The 16,239-nt window shown below is 45.9% G+C and overlaps 1 protein-coding gene across 6 annotated transcripts in view; it reads right to left on the reverse strand.

The window, feature by feature from the left end:
• VPS35L (VPS35 endosomal protein sorting factor like) overlaps positions 1-16,239 on the reverse strand; it is a 118,088-nt gene that overhangs the window by 90,205 nt on the left and 11,644 nt on the right. For 2 of the 6 annotated variants that reach the window (XM_042922492.1, XM_042922493.1), the window contains 6 exons: positions 15,566-15,724; positions 15,197-15,352; positions 13,259-13,381; positions 10,930-10,954; positions 7,941-8,014; positions 4,555-4,683 (listed from right to left, as the gene is read on the reverse strand). In XM_042922492.1, the coding sequence (XP_042778426.1) occupies positions 4,555-4,683; positions 7,941-8,014; positions 10,930-10,954; positions 13,259-13,381; positions 15,197-15,229 (384 nt within the window). In that variant the 5' untranslated portion in view covers positions 15,230-15,352; positions 15,566-15,724. The other 4 variants (XM_042922494.1, XM_042922491.1, XM_042922495.1 and 1 more) reach the window with 4 other exon arrangements.

Genomic DNA, 16,239 nt, shown 5'->3' on the forward strand with positions numbered 1-16,239 from the left:
CCTGATCCATGTGAAACCTACTGGTCAAAACCTCCAGCTGAGGTGCCAGGTCATCGGCATTTTTGACAAAGGCTCCAGGTGACCGTTGCCGCGGAACCCAAAACGCACTGGGTGCATGAGATCCATAATCGGCAGCTAACTCTGCTAACTAAGCATTCTACAGCCTGTATGTTCTCAGCTTTGGAATCATCTGGGAGCTTTTAAAAATAATGGCACCTGGGTCCCAATCCCAGGGATTCTAATTAAGCTGGTCTGGGGGGCAGCTCAGACTCAGGACCTTTTTGAAGCCCCCAAGCGATTCCGACACGCAGCTGAGGTAGAGAACCACCGAGGCAGACATTTCCTGAACAACTGACTGATAAATTACTCTGCCTGAAATACTTGCTATGGAACTTATCAGCACTGCTGGAAAAGTACTAAAATGGTGTTTTTCATTTGTTTCCAATTAGTAACATTCTACAAGGCCACTAGCAGTTTCTAGAATTCAGTTAGGAATTAGGCATATAAACACACACACACACACACACACACACACACACACACACACACACACACACCCAAATAACCAAAAACAAAAGGATAAAGATAACTGATAGCCAAATACTAAGAAAGAAAGACAGATCAAAGGAAGCAAGCAAACAGACTAATCAATCAGAGGACAATTACCACTGAGAATACGTGGGGAAAAAATCCAAACAATATAATAGAAAAATGAACAAGAGGAATCAATGAAAGCTACTTTCCAGAGAAGGAAACCCACATGGCCGATAAACAAGTAAAAAGATGCCTGATCTTATTATAATCAGGGAATTGCAAATTAAAACCACAATACAATGATTTTATTATCTCTTAAATTGGAAAAATTAAAATAGAAAGTCTGCTCACACCAAATGTTGGTAGGATGCTCAACAACACAGACTCCCACAATCCCACCGCTGCTACCAGTGCGTGCTGGCACAGCTATGCTGGAAAGTAACTCAATGTTGTCTGATAAAGCTGAAGAGGCACACACACCCCACACCCACTCTCAGGTAAGGGCCCTCATCCCCAGAGAGGCCAGCAGGCATGTCCAAGAGTGATCACACCAGCATCATTCATAACAACGAGAAAAGGGAAAAACCAGATACCCACCAAGAGAAAGAGTGATACATATTTTATGCATCAGTAGACTCATTACTGCTAGGTTGGCAAATTTCTCTCATCTACAAGGTCAACACAATCCCTACCAAAATCCCAGAAGGTCTTTTTTTTTTTTTTTGGGGGGGGGGAGGGTGGGTAGAAATTGACAGGTTGATCCTCTAAATCACATGGAAATGCAAAGGACCCCAGGATAGCCAAAACACATTTTTGGGAAAAAAAAAAAAAAAAAAAGAACCAATGTAAAACACTTACACTGACCAGTTTCAAAAATTACCATAAAGCTACAGTAATCGAGACAGTGTGGTAATGGCATAAGGAGAGACTTACACAGATTTAAGGAATTAATTCAAGAACCCAGAAATAAACCCTTGCATTTACAGTCAGGTGACTTTTGATAAATATGCCAAAATAATTCAATCGGGAAAAGACAGCCTTTTCAACAAATGTTGGCGAGAAAACCAGACATCTGCATGCAAAACAAATGAATCTAAGGGAGCCTGGGTGGCTCAGTCAGCGGAGTGTCAGACTTGATCATGCCGCTTAGCTCATTAGCTCAGGTCATGATCTCACGGTTCATGAGTTCAAGCCCCACGTTGGGCTTTGCACTGACAGAGTGGAGCCTGCTTTTAATTCTCTGTCCCCCTCTCTCTCTCTTTGCCCCTCCTCCACTCACTCCCCCTCTCCAAAAAGAAACACTAAAATTTAAAAAAACAAAAACAAAAAAACAAGTCTAGACCTTTATACTACACACAAAAATCACTTCAATATGGGCCATAAACCTAGATGTATGAGCTAAAACTATGAAGCTTCTAGAACAAAACATAGGAAAAAATTCTCACCACCTTGAATTAAACCAAGAGTTATTAGCTATTTACTCCAAAAGCATGAGTCAAAAGAGAGACTATTGATAAATTTGATTTTGTTAAAATTATAAACTCCCCTTCAAAAGACACCAGTGTGAAAATGAGGACAGGCCACAGACCAGGAGACACTTGATAAGGAACTTGTATCAAGGATACATAAAGAATTGTTACAACTCAACTAGAACATAACCTGATTTTTAAAATAGGCCAGTCTTATTAAGTACATTTTTCACTAACAGAGAGAAAAATGGCCAATGGGCATAGGAAAAGAGGCTTAACATCATCAGTCCACAGGGATTTCAAATTAATGCCACAAATGAGATACCACTTTAGACCCACTGGGGTGGCTACAATCAAAATAACAGTAACACGGGTGCTGGACAAGACATAGAGGACCTGGAACCCACACACCAAGCTGGTAGGGATGCAAACAGACAGCCCTTTGGAAAGCAGGTTGGCCATTTCTCAAAAAGTTAAACATACCCTTATCATAGGACTCAGCAATTCTACCCCTAGGAATCTACTCAAGAGAGATCAAAGCATAGGTCCATGCAAAGACTTCTATACAAATGTTCACAGTAGCATCATTCATAATAGCCAGAGTAGAAATGACCTGTGTCCATCAACTTGTTAATGGTTAAGTAAAAATGTGGTTATTCAATGGAGCGGCTGGGTGGCTCAGTCGGTTAAGCGTCCGACTTCAGCTCAGGTCATGATCTCACGCTTTGTGGATTCGAGCCCCACATCAGGCTCTGTGCTGACAACTCAGAGCTTGGAGCCTGCTTCAAATTCCGTGTCTCCCTCTCTCTCTGCCTTTCCCCTGCTCACACTCTGTCTCTGTGTCTCCCCAAAATAAATAAATGTTAAAAGAAAAAATTAAAAAAAAAAAAAAAAAAACAAAAAAAAAAAAACGTGGTCATCCATATAACGGACTACTACTTAGCAACAAAAAGGTACAGGGTATCAATACAACAGCACGGACAAACCTCAAAAAACATTATGCTAAGTGGAAGAATCCAGAGGCGAAAGATTACACAAAGAATGGTCCCTATACACGAAAGGTCTCCAAAAGGCAGATTTATAGTCAGAAAGCAGACCAGTAGTTTTCTGGGGCTGGAAGTGACAGGGTCTGAGTGCGAACAGGCTTGAGAGAATTTGGGAGAGGGGGTATAAAAATGCTCTAAAACTGAGTTGTGTAAATAGCTAAGTAACTGTTACTAAAAATCACTGAACTATATTCCAGTAAGACTACCACACAACACAATACTTTACTGCAGAGCAAATAAGGTGAACTGGGCTCATTTCTCTCTACCTGCCCCTTGACTCTCTTTTTTGGTTAAAAAAGTACTCTTTAAAGTATCCAAAGTAAAAGAGTTACTATTAACCAGATGTGGAGTTAATGAAACACTTTCATGGTTATTTTCTTTGAGAAGACATGAATTAAATCTTCTCCAGATGTCAAACTCTTGGAAGTCAAGTTCTCTATACTCCAGTCCTCTTGGGGAGATGTGGCCAATGAAAATATTTTGAAGAAGTGCTTATTAGTTTAGATATTTTCTTACTTGAGCCACTCAGCAAGCAACCCCCATCATGTGCATCCAGGATGAGAGGACTCTTCTTTGGGAGTATTTACTTTGTAAACTAACAACAGTGACTGCAGGGAAATGAGCCCAGGTTTGCCGGTCTTGAAACGCACATACACACAAAACCACCTGCCACACAAAGTGTCACCTTTAAAGATTTCAAGCACTCAGTGTAAAGACTCTAGAGGAGAAAACAAAGGTCACATAGCCAAGATATGTTTTTTCCTTTTCTCTCTTTTTTATATTGCCATGACGTTGACCAAGAACAGAATTATCCTTTTGAACTAAAATGGCTGTTCAGAAATTCTTTGTGAACTCTGCTCTGAAACATAATGCACACATTAGTCCTTTTACAGTGTATTTCTCAGCATGTCTTGCCATGACAAGATGATCTGAAGGGTCAAGAAACAGAATAAGCTATTTTCCTTACAGAATTTGATCTTGTGATCCAAGAGTTGTCATGAATCAACAAATTCATCAACAAAGGGTTCAACAAATGTACGTCTCCTAACACTGTGAACATGTTTTGTCACGTGATTATGTAGAATGAGCCAGAAATGCATATATCAGTGACACACAACCATTAATCCCAAAGATACAAAGGAAATCTGATCAAGGAAACCCAAGATAGTTGGTCAATCTTTAGTCTGTACAAATTGTAATTTGTGTCAGCAGATGTACCAAGGCCACTGAACTGCACAATCCAGAGGGAATCATTAATTCTGTAATCCAAGCTGAATGTCCTGGAATTGTGCAGTATACAACCCGTGCAGGTGTACATGGTGGCCCTCAATAAAACATTCATAATCATGGCCTTTCACAATAAGTATGTGAAAATGGAACAGGTTAAAAAAAGTAGGGTAAGACTCTGAAGGCAGGCCTCTGAAAAACCCTAATTATCTACAAAAGAAGTTTTACATAGGAAATTCTGGGGGAAAAAGAAAAAAAAAAAAATCACTAGACCTGACCTGGATGACTATTTTTAGAGCCTTCACTTTCTGGTCCGAGGCCCATGCATCCTTCAGAGACTGGTTGAGCTCCTCAATGCGGTTCACATAATCCTGTTGAGTCAAGTTCAACAGTTCCTTCTGGGATCCCTGTGGGCAGAAAGTAGGAAGGTGTTGACACAAAAGGAAAAACATTATTTGGTCACCAACCCCATGAATAATACTGAGTATTGACTGAGCTTCAGTATCTAAGTTTTCCTCACAACCCCCCAGGACTGATAGTATTGTCCTGTGACGGAAGAGGCCCTCTGAGTTTTCTGCAAAGACGGACAGAGTGCAGGCAGTGAGATGGGCCTTGGAGCAAGTCAGACCTAAGTCAACCCCCTTGTTCACCCACTCACTGGCCATGTGATTCTGGGTGAGCAGCTCTCCTCCCAGAGCCTCATCTATACCAGGACAACAGGATCCACCACCTTATTTAATACTCACTGGGACCTACCGTGGACCAGCCATGGGCCACCAAATGCTCGAGATACAAAGGTGAGCAAAAAGACATTATTTCTATGCTAACAGAGTTTAATGTACAAAGGATGAGATGGATATTAATGAAAACTGAGGTAAAGGCTCCAGAGGAAACAATTCTATGCAGACCTATAGCATAGTTCACTGAATCTGAGGTGCCAATTATAACAAGCACAATTCTTGGTGTACTACCAAGGAAGAAAAAAATACCCGTCACGGACATGCATCAATAACAAACACAGCTCAGTTTCAAGGATAGTCAAATGTGGGGGAAAGGCTTTCTCTCAGAAAGGAAGAAATATGGTAACAAAGGAATGGCCTCTAGACAGGTGGTCAAGAATGGTTTCCTGGAGGAAGTGATACATGGGACAGATGCTCCATGGTGTGTGGGTTTTATCGGACAATGTGGAAAGTGGAGGGCAGGGGCTTTACCTAGACCAGGGAGAGTGCCTTCAGGGCAGAAAGGAGACCATATCAAAAAGCTGTGGTGAGGTCACCTGGGTACCTCAGTCAGTCAGCTGAACGTCTAACTCTTGATTTTGACTCAGGTCATGATCCCAGGGTCGTGGGATCAAGCCCCTCATCAGGTTCTGTGCTGACATATGGTGGAGCCTGCCTGGGATTGTCTCCCCCTCTCTCTGTGCTCCTCCCCAAGTTGTGCACCCACACATTAAATAAGCATTTAAAAAAAAAAATACTGGCATTCATTAAAAAAAAAAAAAAGAAAAGAAAAAAAAAGAAAGCTCTGGCAGAAGAAAGGTAGACCATCCCAAGGATGAATTAAAAATAAACATAAAGACTTAACACAGCCTTTGGCACGTGGTACCTGCTCATTAATCCTCGGCTACTGTTAAGATGCTATTTACAAAGTTCACAGGAGTGAGGGTCGTCCTAACCCACATGAGACCAGGAACCAAATCTCTTTTCTATCAATCTTCCCTGGAATCCCAAGAACTCTTTACTAAGGAAATACATGTAGGATGTTCAGGAAATTTGGACTGATCCCAACTGGTCACTTGAACTAGGAGACAGGGTCCTCCTTATCCCTCGGCAGTAGGAGGAGCTCCGTGACTAACTTGGGCGAATGGGCCATGAGCACAGCTGCCTGTGTCCCTTCTGGGCTGAGGCAGTGAAAAGTGACCCTTTTTCAGCTCTACTGTGATGAACCTGGGAACATTCTGTTGAGATGGCAGCATTACATGATGATGGCGAGTCTGTCGCCTTCACAGGATGAGTAATGTGAGGAAGAAATAAACTTGTGTTACATTAGGCCACTGAGATATGGAGGTTCACTTGTTACCGCAGTATCACCTAGCCTTGCCCTGACTGATAAACCATGTTTGCTTGGAAGCCATGGGGCAGCCATCTGCTGCTATGAGCACGGAGAAGCAAGAAAATCCACCTGCAGGGGGAAAAATAAAATAGAGAACCAGAGAGGCAGTGACAAGAGGCTCCATGGAAAAGAGAGAGGCAGAGGACAGTTGGTAGCCGTCTGGGCGATTCTTTAGCTCTTGGTTCCAGGCTGCTGTGCCCTTGGGTTCAGGGTAGTGCCCCCGTATCCTGCAACAGAGTCCCCATTTGCAACTTAAGCCAGCTCAAGTGACATTCAGATGGAAGAGCTTTGGTGAAAATGCTCAGCAAGTCCATTCGTACCAGCCAAGGTTGGCTGAGGATATGAAGACTGAGGCTCCCGGTCGCCCTAATTCAAAACGTGTCCTTTCCGAATTGAGGAATAGATGTGGACTAACAGACTTTGCTGGGCACCAAACTCTGGTCTCAGAGCCGGAAGGACCCTGAACCAAGGGCCAAGAGGCAGGACCCCGCGATGGCAACTGCCATCACACGGCCCTCTGTGGATTTCAAAGCATCAGCACTGGATCCACACACCTATGTTCTTTATCCCCATGTTACAATCAGGGAAGCGGATATAGGAAGGGGGAACGCCCAAGGGCACTCTACTAATAAGCAGTTGAGCTACAGCCTCTAGACTCAGGTTGGGCTGGTGGGGACACCAAATAACTCGTGCAGAGCGCATCCCATATGTGCTGGCTGTTGGTCTAGACACTTGAGATACATTAAGTTACAACTCTAAGAAGCAGGTACTATGCAGCATCCCCATTCTACAGATAAGTAAACTCAGGCACAGAGCTGTTAAGCACCTTGCCCCAAATCACAGAACTGCCACATGGTAGAGCTGAGATTCAAACTCAGGCAGTCTGGCTCCAGAGTCTGTCTTACTCGCGATGTTATGCTGCCTCTCTAAACGCCATCCCAGAAGACGCAAACCCACCTGCCTCCAGGGGCCAGGCTAGTAGTGTTTATGAGTCAATCGGGAAAGGGAGGACTGTGTACCCTGGATGGCGCGTGCCCTGGTTAACTGCAGGAAGGTGGACTCACAATTATCAGGTGGAATTAAAAACAAAAAAAAATCTGACTTATATGTGAAACTTACCCATTTTTAAGAGTTGGCAAGTGAGTCATGTTTTTTAAAAGCGTATTTTTTGAATGACTCCTGGGGGCCACAGCAAGCCAGCAGAGCAGCGGTGTGCAGCTTCTGCACAAGGTAGGACCCTTATCTATGCAAGGCGGCTTCCCTAGGAGATGGCTCCCGCTGGATTTTACGTCAAATCCTGTCTCCCTACACGATCTGGGTTTGCTCAGGCATCACAGTGAGAAGACGCCTTCAGAAAACCAGCCCACGGCAACTCCTGTGAGCGTGGCCAACCGCACGGCTGGCACCTTTCCCTGATCAGCTGGTGCCTCAGGAGGAACGAGCACAATGTGCGGCTTGGGAATTAATCAAAGAGCAGCCACCAAGACGAATCTCACTTGGAAGAAGGAACGAAAGCATGATCCTCCCTGTGCTCAGCAAATGACTTGCTCACCTCCTCAAAGTCATCCAGCTCCTCCAGCCTGGTCCGAACCTTCTCCGACATGGCGGACGTGGTGGTCGCTTTGCCTAAACAGAATAGATTCATGTCACACAGAATGGATTTCTCAGACACCAACTCCCCCCCAGGGAAAGGCATCTTTCACTCTACGCTTCGTTGTGAATAAAGAGGCCAGGGAACAATTTCATTACAGACAACGCCACGATTTTGAAAACAACGTCCTTACATAACCAAAGTTCCACCGGAAACATTTTTGTTTAAAAGCTGCCCCCCCTAGCTCGGTGGGGCCAGCCTCCATGGTTCCACTCCATTCGGTATTACAAACTTTTCCCTGCCTCACTCGCTTGCTAAAGAAAGGCAGTCCAGAGGGGATGCCAAAAACCCATCATGTGATTGTTTTCTACCAACAAAAAGGCCCTCTCAGGCTCGCACTCAGTGCAGGACCGAAGCACTCTGATACCACTACAACCACGTCACTGTGTGCCCAGCACGAGGGCTTCAAAGCCCTCTCTTCAAGAAAACAGGGCTGGCCACGCCTCCTTCCATCACCTGTCAGAGATGAAGGGACACCCTCCGGGCTGTGGGCCAACCACAGGGCGAGGCTATCTGTCCAGCTGGCTCTCCAGTGACTCTTATCTCAGAACCTTGTCCCCATCTGAAAGGGGCTTCTGTTCTAGCTCTGAGGTCCCCCTGCTCCCACCCACCAAACTCAGGAATGAAAGTTCATTCTTTTAAGGCACTAGCGTCTCAGATCTGTTGCGAACTCACTGATTTGTCAGGGATCAGCTGAGAGCAAGGCACAGTTATTTATTTGCTAAAAAAACAACTAAGTTTCCCAGTACTGGTTTCTGTTTTTGTTTTTTTACCTCATTTCCACTTTTCCTCTTATTTTGAAATATGTAGAGAAAGTGCACATATGTACATTTTAACAGATAATCATAACCTTTGTAACCACCACCTTGCTCATACACCGTCTTACTTCTTTTGTTAACCATTATCTTTAGTTCATGAATTTTACCCTTGTTGTTGCACAGAGCTGTTTCCCTGTTTATTATTTTCCACTGGGTTAATACAGCACAATGTACTTCTTATTCTGTTGATGGATGTCTGGGTTGTTTCCTATTTGGGGCTACAGTAAATAATGCTGCTGTGAACATTTGTGTTTTCTGGTTTGTATACACATACATTTCTTCAGGGCAGCGGGCAGCGCTTCTCAAACTTTCAGAGGAGTCACTTACAGATGAATTAACACACAGAGGCTGATTTTTAGTAGGCCTGGCAGGGCCTGGGACTCTGCCTTACTAATGCAGCTGGCCCTTGGACCACACTTTAAGAAAAACAAGGGGACGCCTGGGTGGTTCAGTCAGTTGGGCATCCGACTTCAGCTCAGGTCATGATCTCACAGCTTGTGAGTTTGAGCCCCGCCTCGGGCTCTATGCTGACAGCTCAGAGCCTAGAGCCTGCTTCAGATTCTGTGTCTCCCTCTCTTTCTGCCCCTCCCCCACCCACATTCTATCTCAAAACAAACAAACAAACAAAAAAACATGGATTTGGGTAGAGCTGGAAAAACACTTTCCCTAAAGGGTCAGATAGAAATATTTTACATTTATGGGGTACCTGGGTGGCTCAGTTGGTTAACCATCAGACTCTGGATATCGGCTCAGGTCATGATGTCACAATTCACGAGACTGAGCCCCGTGTCCGGCTCTGTGCTGACAGCACAGAACTTGCTCGGGATTCTCTCTCTCCCTCTCTCTGCCCCTCCCCCAATTATTCATACCCATGCTCGCTCTCAAAATAAACTTCATAAATATTTTAGGTTTTGTGAGTCACGTGGTTTCTCTCACACCTACTCAACTCTGTCATCACAGCACAAAAGCAACCACAAACAATATGTAAACAGACTGGCATGGCTGTGTTCCAATAAAACTTTACTTCCAAACTTAAACAGGGGGCCAGATCTTGCCCTGCAGGATGTAGTTTGCTAATTTCTGATCTAGAGTATATCCTAGTAGAATTGTCGGGTCCAAGGGTTGGCCCAACTTCAATTTTAACAGATAACGCGAAAGTGCTCTTTACACAGTGGTTTTATCGTTTTAACCTCCTACTGGCAACATAAGCCTTCCTGCTGCTCTACGTTCCCACCAGCAAGCCATCTCGTCCATCTTTCTGATCTCTCCAAACTGGTGGCTATGCAACAGTAGGATTTACTTTTTCACGGTTTGGGGTCAAAGTTATGGCCCTCACAAGGTGCTCCCACTCTCTTGATTACTCAGGTGCTGCCCCCACCTGCAGACAACGGGGGAGAGTCGCAGCTGCCATACTCGTGATTTGCACGTAAACCACAGCTATGCTCATCTGTACCCCGTGGGTAGCTGAGCTGTGTCCATTGCCTCAGAATCGCCTAGGAGCCTCAAAACAAAACAAAACAAAAAAAACACCAATTCCTGGGTCCCATTCCTCAAGATACATTCAACAAGTGGAACAGGGCCCCATGGTCTTTATGTCTATAAAAGTTGCACAGCTAGTCTGAGGCACGCTGGTCAGAGCCTCTGACCGTGTATCCAGGCTGAAGAAACAGCACTGCCGTGTTGCCGTGTTCAGGGACCCGTGGCCGGTAAGACTGTGGCTCCCATCCCTAGCCTGTCTGCCTTCTCACAAGGGATAAAGACTTAAAGCAAAGTAAAGGATCTCTAAAAAGGAGAATTTTAACCATTCTACAGCTGCTGAGGAGGGGACGGGGAGCAGATGCTACTGCTCTGTCTAAATTCAAACAGTGAGCTCATGTTGTACTTTTAATAACTTTTGTCTTTTTTCCCCCCATTCATCACATGAGTATGTATTTCAGTTCTGCTAAGTCTGTACACAATCTAGGAAGTAACAGCTTTAATGGAATTAAACACCAGTGTGGATACTGCAAACTTTTTTATACTAAAGGTAATGAGCCAATTCCCCATCAAGAGTAACAACAACCCAAACTCACCTTTTTCAGATCCCATAAACAGATTCTGCAGAGGCAAGTAACAATTTGTTAGTATTTTTTAAAACTTAATACCGTTTCTATGACAAAAAAAAACTTGTAAGATACTTAAATATTCAAGTTACACTAAGGCCACATGATCTGTTATTTTCCAGCAAAGCTACTTACTTATACAAATGCAAAACAATTATTTCATCAAAGGAGGAAAACACAGCTCACCAAAAACTACCGAAGATTCAAATTTCCACTCAGCTCAGGACACTCAAAGTGAGCCAACAAAGAGCAAAATTTTGAGGACAACGGCGTCAGGAGGTAGCAGTTAGCTTACTCTACGTCAGGGCTTCACAATCTGGGCACTACTGATGTTACGGGCAGGGAAACCCGGTTGCGTGGGGACGGTCCTGTACATGGAGGGTGTTAGCAGCGCCTGCTCTCTACCCACTAGATTGCCAGCAACGCCTCCACAGTGCAACAACCAACACTGCCTCCAGACATTGCCATGTGTCCGCTGGGGGGTAAAATTACTCCTGGCTGCAAAATCACTGCTCTAAATTAACTCCGTGCATTCAGAAAATCAGAACCAAACTACCGGTCCAGCAACTCTGCCTGCACACTGCTCACCTAGCGCAAACCCTGAGAGGAAGTGGGGAGAGGCGTCGTCACAGAGCCTTCCTGGTTGCCCCCCGAGTTCACCCCTTCCTCCGTACTCACAGCCCGGATTTCTGATGGGCACATTTGTCGCATTTCCCAGCATCCCCTCCATCTGCATATGGCCCATGACGACCTTCAAGACAAATTCGGGTGTGTGGGTGGGGACACTGGGAGGACAAATGTGGCTGGGTGTGTGGATGGGGACACTGGGAGGGGTCCTTATATGAGCGAGGGTGCATTCTACTTTCCCTTTTCCTCCTCCAACAACTTGGACATGAGGCGACCCTGAACACAGCAGGGCAGCAGGACAGGAAGAGCCAGACCCCTGATGACTCTGGAGCCGCCACACCAGCCTGAACTACCCACCTCTCCACTTCCTTTCAGTGCCAAGAGAGGAACGTCACTGTGGCATACGTCATCACGTCATCAGGGAGGGCTTGGGTCAGAAGCTCCCAGATCTCGTCCTCAGTAACCCAGGCATTCCCCTGCTCTCCCTGACTGGCTCAGCTCAGAGCCTTTCATCACGTGAGCAACCTGCCCCCACACATCGTCGGCCTCATCTCCCTCACATCCCCAGGCACAAGCCAACGACTTGGTCCAGAGGCCACCCGGTGAACTTGAGGCCATGGAAGAAAACTGGAGCCACAGGAAGAAGTAAACCTTCTTTGGGGCGTCAGTCTCCTCACTTCCCAACTCAAACCTCCCCAGAGATGGGCTCCGATTCTTTCTCTGAACGGTGCCAGATCCTGGATTCTTAACACATTTTTTTGAGAAACCAACCAGCACATTTGCTCCCAACTAACATGGACATAATGAGCCAAACTCACAGAGCCCAGGAGTTGGGCAACATTAGCTGTGATATTGTGATTTATAAGAAATACATATTGCATCTTGATCCTGTTCCTGGCCCAGAAGCTCCTACTACCCTTGGAATGTCTTAAGCCCTCAGAGTGGTCAAGGAGACTTTGTTAAGTTAATCAAGTGACTTCTGGACACACCTAAGGATGGGGACTGGTTTCCAGGGGAAACAAACATTTGATTGCAGGGCTGGAACCTTCAGTGCCACTCCTGACCTCCAGGGAGGGGAGAGGGGGGCTGAAGATTGAATCAATCACGTCTATTTATTAAGGCCTCCCTAAGAACCTAAAAGGACTGGGTTCAGAGAGCTTCCTGACTGGTGAGACAGAATGTCCATGCCATCCGGTAGGACCCCAAACCCCAAGGGGACAGAAGGTCTTCTGTTTAGAACCTCGCTCTCTGTCTCTCTTCAAGTGGATGTTGATTTGCAGCCTTTAATATCCTTGTAATCTCGTGAGTAAACGGGTTTCCTGAGTTCTGTGAGCCACTTAGCAAATTGACCGAACCCAAGGAGGGGATCATGGGAGTCTGACGCACAGCCAGACGGTCAGAAGCACAGGTGACAACATGGACTCACAGAGGACTGTGAAGTGGGAGAGAAGGTTGAGGGACTAGGCGCCTGACTTGCAGGAATGGACATGAGCTCCAGGGATCTGGGTGTCAGAACTGAGTTGACCTGCAGGACACCCAGCTGGTGTCAGAGAATTGTTTGGTGTGGGGGGTGGGGAGATCCTGTACAGGCACCTGGGGGCAGAATCCTAACAAAAAGAAATCCCTACCAGATGGGAAGCAGGCCCTGGGAGAAGAGTGCGCTGGTACTCACGATAGACAGCTTCTCTGTGGTCGTGTACCGGGCAAGGATTTCTCCTCGTTTGCTGGCCCAGGGCTCAAAGTCTGATCCTACGATGGAGTTCTCATCTCGGTCTCGTCTCTTTCTAGAGCTGTCCTATGGAAAGGCAAGACAAGCTCTCAGCAGCAGTATCCTTTTCATCTTTAAAAAGAAAGTATAGGGACACCAGGGTGGCTCAGTTAAGCATCTGACTTCAGCTCAGGTCATGATCTCATGGTTCTAGAGTCTGAGCCCCGTGTTGGGCTCTGTACTGACAGCTCAGAGCCTGGAGCTGCTTCAGATTCTGTGTCTCCCTCTCTCTCTATGCCCCTCCCTCACTCTCTCTCTCTCAAAAATAAATAAAACGTTAAAAAAATTTTTTAAAAACCACTAAGTATAGGGGCGCCTGGGTGGCTCAGTTAAGGTCTGACTCTTCATCTCAGTTCAGGTCATGATCTCCTGGTTCGTGAGTTTGAGCCCCCACATCAGACTCTGTGCTGACAGCACAGAGCCTGCTTGGGATTCTGTCTCTCCTTCTCTCTCTGACCCTCTCCTGCTTGCTCTCTCCCTCTCAAAATAAAAACAAACAAAAACTACAAGCAAACGCAATAGTTGATAACATGGCAGGGTAAAACTGATTATGTGCTAGGAAAGCAGAACTTAAATGTTCTCATCAAATTAAAAAAATGTAAATACGTGAAATGACGGGTGTAGTAACTCAATGGGGGGAATGGTTTCACAGGTGCATACAAGTACCAGGTCATTACGCTGACACTTTAAAAGTCTCACAATTTCCTCTGTCGATTTTATCTGATAAAGCTAAAGAAAAGGGGCGCCTGGGTGGCTCAGTTGGTTAAGCGTCTGACTCTTGGTTTCGGCTCAGGTCATGACCCCAGAGTTCTGGGTTCAGGTCCCACATCAGGCTCTGCGTTTACGGTGCAGAGCCAGCCTGGCATTCTATCTCCCTCTCTCTCTCCTTCTCTCCCTCAAAATAAATGGATAAACTTAAAGAAAAGCTAAAGAAAAGGAAGTATAAGCAAAGGCAGACAGTCCCCCAGTGCAGAATAAAATAAGTCTAAAGGTTTACTAGATAACACTTTTTCAGGCCAATTCACCCCAAAGGGCCAATAAACAGATCAAAAGACACTCAGGCTCACTGAGAATCAAGGAAAGGCAAACGATCATCTTTCAGCCACCAAAATGGTGAAGTTACAATGACTGGTAATGTCCCAGCTGGCAAGGATGCAGGACAACAGACACTCTGAAGTTCTGCTGGGGGTGGTATAAATGGTGAAGCCTTTTTGGAGAATGATTTGGGAGTAGCCATCAAAACCTTAAACACACATTGCCTAGCCCAGCGTTTAACTCTTCTACGTGAGAAATCAGCGGTTTGCTTACAGAATTACATAAAAATAAATGAAAAAAAAAAAAAGGATAATAAAGGGTGAAATTAAAATCAAGAATGAATTTTAAAATGCTTTAATAAAGAAAAGAAGAAACTTCCAAGATCCGCACTAGCCTCTCACAGAGGGGGGTGGGGGGGGTGGGGAGAGGAGGGCTCTGTAAGGGGGACCCTGTGGGTGTCTGGATCCTGAAAACTGTCGCAACGACAATGTGGGATCTGTGCCATTTAGAAACAAAAAAGTGAGGGCACCCTGGGAGGCTCAGTCAGTTAAGCAACCGACTTCGGCTCAGGTCATGATCTCACAGCTCTTGAGTTCAAGCCCCGCATCCAGCTCTGTGGTGATAGCTCGGAGCCTAGAGCCTGCTTCAGATTCTGTGTCTCCCTCTCTCTCTGCCCCACCCCCACTTGTGCTCTGTCTCTCAAAATGAATAGATGTTAAAAAAAAAAAAAGAAATTTTTTTTTTTAAACAAAAAGAAAAGCGGCCAGCCCTGCCCCCACAGGACTGACCACGAGCAGGGAGTGTTACCGGGGCTGCAGGGTCAGCCGTGGCCGCGAACATGGAGAGGGGGTCTGTCCCATCCAGCACGCTGCTCAGTGGGTCCACCACAGAGCTGGAAGACGAGGAGGACGTGGAGGAAGTGCTGCCTTTCCGGCTCACTTTCTTGGTCTTGGACTCTGTGACCTGTGGGGAAAACCCGAGCAGGTAAAGCGGGAATCTCCTATGACCTTCCCCCAACACTCAATGCGTTTTCCCTCGTTCCCTTAGTTGAACTGACCATTGCTTTGTGGCAGGGACACTTACATTTTGTGACAAACTGAGAGGACTCAAAATCCCAGCTATGGAGGAAGGGATTAGAAGGTGGGATCGAACTGCACCCTGGTAGGGCCCTCTTACACAAAGCAGGTCCCCAGACAAGCAGCAGCCACATCACATGGAGCTCGTCAAAAAACACGGACTCTGGAGCTCCACCTTGGATCTACTGCATCGGAAGCTGCGACTTAACACGATCTCCTTCCTTTTCGAAGAACTTCGAATGCCACATCCTGCTGAGCACTGAGGGACAGGTGGGGTGTCAGGGTGTGAAGCCATGTTTTTGTTCCACTGGCCCCCAACTCTTTCTGACTTCAGATGACCAGATCAGGGGTGAACCCCTGAGCCAAGAAGATCCAACCAGTGTTTCTGCTGAAAATGCAGCACAAAATCCAGAAGGGCTGGCTGGGCTCCACTCTCCTCCTTAAACAAAGAAGCTCTGAAAACCCAGGGGCTGAGGGAAGTAATGGACACTCTGGACATATCCACAGGAAGGCAGAGAAAACCCGTCTTCAGAGAGGACAGGATGTGATAGAATGAAAGAAAGGGCTGGATAAAAGAGAACTTGACCAGCCTTTGTCCTGGTTCTGGGAAAGGAGGGTCTGGTCCTTGGAGTGTCTGTCATTCACACGCCCCTCAGTCACACATGACTTGATGGTAACAAGACCAGCATGGGGGCTGGTCATGAGAAAGACCACTCCTGTGAGCACAGTCAGGGGGTATCAGCCTGACCTTAGGGGAGGGAGGCTGGAGATCAG

Source organism: Panthera leo, chromosome E3, assembly GCF_018350215.1.
Source record: "Panthera leo isolate Ple1 chromosome E3, P.leo_Ple1_pat1.1, whole genome shotgun sequence".
Lineage (NCBI taxonomy): Eukaryota > Metazoa > Chordata > Mammalia > Carnivora > Felidae > Panthera > Panthera leo.